Consider the following 3,787-nt stretch of genomic DNA (forward strand, 5'->3'; position numbering starts at 1 on the left):
CAAAGTCGTCGGATTTGGAGTTTCTAGTGCTGTTTTGGGTTTTGATCTTTGTTCTATAAGGCTAGGCCATGAAAGAGCAAGGTAAGTGGTATATCTAGCTCCCCTAAGGCTGCTGGACCAAAATACAAAAGAGAAAAACAGAAAAGCTTCACTCAATCCTCACCTTGGACAAGTAGTGTAAAATGGAAAGACTTGATTGTTTTTGCATGCAATTTCACTTATCATAAGAAAGAATGGTAGGAAAGGCTTGTTTCATATTTATATGAGTCTTAGGACATCAGGGGAATGAAAGGAACTCACGGATGTGTGCTGGAAAGGCTGCTGGAATTCAAGAAGCAAGATAGCCTCCATTGTTGACAAAAAGTCTCTTTCACACTTAAAAGTCCAACTTTTTGTCTAACTAGACTTAGCTTTCAACCAAATTCCTCTAACTAAGTAAAAATCAGCTTGTCTTCAGTTTTAGAGACACTTAGGGCTGGGAACCATGGTCTTTTAATTCATTTATGTTAAAAATTCGACAGTTGGGTCATTTAGGCATTGGTTTTTGAGTCATTATAAGTCCTAAAAACACATTTAGGCATCGGTTTTTGAGTCATTATAAGCCCTAAAAACATATTTATCATGTCCAATTTTAGAAGTAAAATGTTAGCAAAATGTGCCACTTAGCACCTAAATAGTCAACCATAAATCTAAAAAGTCATTCGGTGGACTTTTCACCAAATTTTACCATGTGATAGATATTTCTATTGTGAGGATAACATGATTTGAATCGATTAAATTTGAGTTCGTTTGACCTGTTTTTGGCTCAGACAAAGTTTTAAGCTTAAATGCTAACTTCATTTTTTACGAGTTTTAGGACTTGATCTTTAGCTTTTAAAAAGAATTTAGGTTTGGTTATAAAAACTTAATGATATTGTCTTCCCAACAATATCAATGAGTTCTTGAGAACTTGAATTTCCTGGGCTTTACATTTAATTTTGCTACGGATGATTTCATGGAGTAATCAAAAGTTAATATTAAGTTTAAAGGATTAATTGTTTTTAAAAAAATATAAACTAGAGTGCTATTACAATTGTTTAGTAGAATCAATTATAATTAAATAGTGACTTGATGAGTCAGAACTATTTTGGCTACTTTTTATTTGTCCTTTAGGTCCCTCACCAAGCTGATTAAATTAACTAGATCAGGCTTTTTATTTGTTGGGATGTGATGCAATTGGTATATCACTCACACCGCAAATTACTCAAGAATCTAGAACAAAACACAAACAATAAACTTTGATAAAATAAAATAACTATGATGGCGTCTCACCATCGCTTGAGAAGTCTCACCTCAAATAAAAGAAGGCTGCTGGAAATTTATTCAAATTATTCAATACCTCAAACTCTTATAAGGTTATACTTATATAGGGTTTCCCAAGACTAACAACCCTACGTAAACCTTTAGGGCCAAGTCCATTATTGACTAACAACAACACTTAAATAGAAATAAACTCCAAACATAGGAAATTACTAGTAAGTCAAGTATTCTCAATAACTAATAAAGTATTATTCCAGCATTATTCCTACGGTACGATGGACCTCCATCAATCCCTCACTTCTAGAAAAGAACTCAACTCAGTCGAGTGAAGTGCCAATTAATCATCATAGAGATCGGGGTTAAGGTGTTGAACCTCGTCAGCTTTTACCCAACTATCATCCAAGGGAGAGCGACCCTTCCAGCAAACTAGAAATTTTTGGTAACCTCTTCTGTGTGTAGAGACTAATTGATCATCGAGAATGGCCTCAATCTGTTCACGTGGCGGTGCATGGGTAGGGAGGATGGCAGGAGGGACAAGACTATCAACAACAGGAGGAACAGCTTCAAAACTACCCGGATAGGCAGTAAAATCTTCAACATTAAAGACCGGGCTAATAGCAAGAGTATCAGGAAGAGCGAGATGGTATGCATTAGCACCTAACCACTTAATGATCTAGAAAGGATTTGCCCTGCGATGATGAAGCTTATAGAAGGAACCACAGACAAAACGCTAAGGGGCAAACGAACCAACATAGAATCACCAACTTCAAAAGAAACAGCACGACGATGAAGGTTTGCAGTGGTTTTATATTTCTCAGCACTGAGAATCAGCCAATGGCAAACTTTGGCATGCAGACTTTGAATATGTTGAGCAAACTCATCAGCCCCTTGGCTAGCAAGCGAATGCAGGGGCAGGAAAGTAAGGTCCAGGGGGACCTGGGGGCGCCGACCAATGACAATCTCGAAAGGGGATAGCCTGGTACTCCTGTTGACCGAACTATTGTAAGCAAACTCTGCGTGAGGGAGGAGCAAATCCCATGTGGTATGGTGATCAGTGATGAGGCAACGCAACAGGTTGCCAAGGCTACGATTAACCACCTTTGTTTGACCATCGGTTTGAGGATGGAACACACTAGAGAACTTGAGTTGAGTGCCCATTTTTGCCCAAAGTGTCTTCCAAAAATAACTGACAAACTTGACATCACGGTCAGAGATAATGGAAGTTGGCACACCATGCAAGCTGACAACTTCAGCAAAGAACAAGGTTGCCACCGGAGAAGCATCAAAGGTTTTTGCACAAGGAAGAAAATGAGCCATCTTGGAAAATCTGTTGACCACCACACAACTAGAATCGTGTCCCTGAATAGTTTTTGGGAGCCTCAGAACAAAGTCCATGCTAAGGTCCACCCAAGGTTGAGTGGGAACGGGCAGGGGTGTATAAAGGCCAACGTTGATTTTGCTACCCTTGTCAAGTTGACATGTTCAGCAATGTTTAATAATGGTGGTGACATCGCGACAAAGATGCGGCCAAAAGAAACGATCCTCCACCAAATTAAGTGTTTTGTCCTGCTCGAAATGATTTGCTAGACTGCCGGAGAGAAGTTCTGTAATCACAAACTCGCGGAGGAATGAGCGAGGAAGACATAATCGTGTCCCTTTAAAGAGAAACCCGTCAGAAATGCTGAAGACAATATTAGTAGTGCGAGGGTGGGAGCTAAGGCGGAGATACAAGGACTCAAAGTCGGGGTCAAGGGTGTAATTGGCGGGTAAATCAACAAAACAGGGGACAGTAACTGGCAAATTTTGAAGCAGGAGGGCCTTGCGGCTAAGAGCGTCGGCTACGCGATTCTCAATGCCCGCCTTATGTTTAAGCACAAACGTGAACTGCTAGAGATAATCAAACCAGCGAGCATGCTTCGAGTTGAGCTTCTTTTGAGAGTTAGTATGCCAAAGGGAATCGTGATCAGTGAACAGGATGAATTCAGTGTGAATCAGGTAGTGCCTCCAATGTTTAACAATTGCACCATAGCATATAATTCAAGCTCATAAGTGGAATACCTATGTTTTGCATCACTGAGTTTCTCACTGAAAAATGCAATAGGGTGGCCTTGCTGGCTGAGAACGCCACCAATGCCTGAGTGAGATGCGTCACAAGCGACCTCGAAGGGGACAGCGAAATCGGGCATACGTAGAACCTGTACTTCTGTACTTCAGTTAGTAATGTTTTGATTTTCCGGAAGGCTTAGGCAGTCGCAGGGGTCCCCAAAAACGCCCCTTTCTTTGTACATTCAGTGAGCGGGGCCATGATGCCACTAAACCCTTTGATTAACCGTTTGTAAAAGGATGCTAGACCATGGAAACTCTAGACTTCATGGATGTTATTAGGAGTCGGCCAATCCAGTATGGACTGCACCTTTTCAGGGTTAGCTGAAATCCCCCCAGTAGAGACAATAAACCCCAAAAACAGAACACCGGGCTGGGCAAAAAG

General features: G+C 40.8%; 1 protein-coding gene across 1 annotated transcript; it reads right to left on the bottom strand.

Moving 5' to 3' along the window:
* Nucleotides 1-2,781: 2,781 nt before the first annotated feature.
* Nucleotides 2,782-3,485, bottom strand: LOC133871517 (uncharacterized). Its single transcript, XM_062308956.1, has 2 exons — nucleotides 3,324-3,485; nucleotides 2,782-3,183 (listed from the first exon to the last, which is right to left on the bottom strand). Exons 1-2 carry the CDS (start codon nucleotides 3,483-3,485, stop codon nucleotides 2,782-2,784), a joined length of 564 nt encoding a protein of 187 aa, XP_062164940.1.
* Nucleotides 3,486-3,787: the final 302 nt, after the last annotated feature.

Source organism: Alnus glutinosa, chromosome 6 (genome assembly GCF_958979055.1).
Source record: "Alnus glutinosa chromosome 6, dhAlnGlut1.1, whole genome shotgun sequence".
Lineage (NCBI taxonomy): Eukaryota > Viridiplantae > Streptophyta > Magnoliopsida > Fagales > Betulaceae > Alnus > Alnus glutinosa.

Excerpts from the sequence above, each read along its gene's own strand:
- LOC133871517 (XM_062308956.1), bottom strand. The coding sequence starts at position 3,485 with ATGCCCGATTTCGCTGTCCCCTTCGAGGTCGCTTGTGACGCATCTCAC. Across the intron at positions 3,184-3,323 it reads AGCTTGAATTATATGCTATG|TTCACGTTTGTGCTTAAACA; the intron begins GTGCAATTGTTA and ends TATCTCTAGCAG.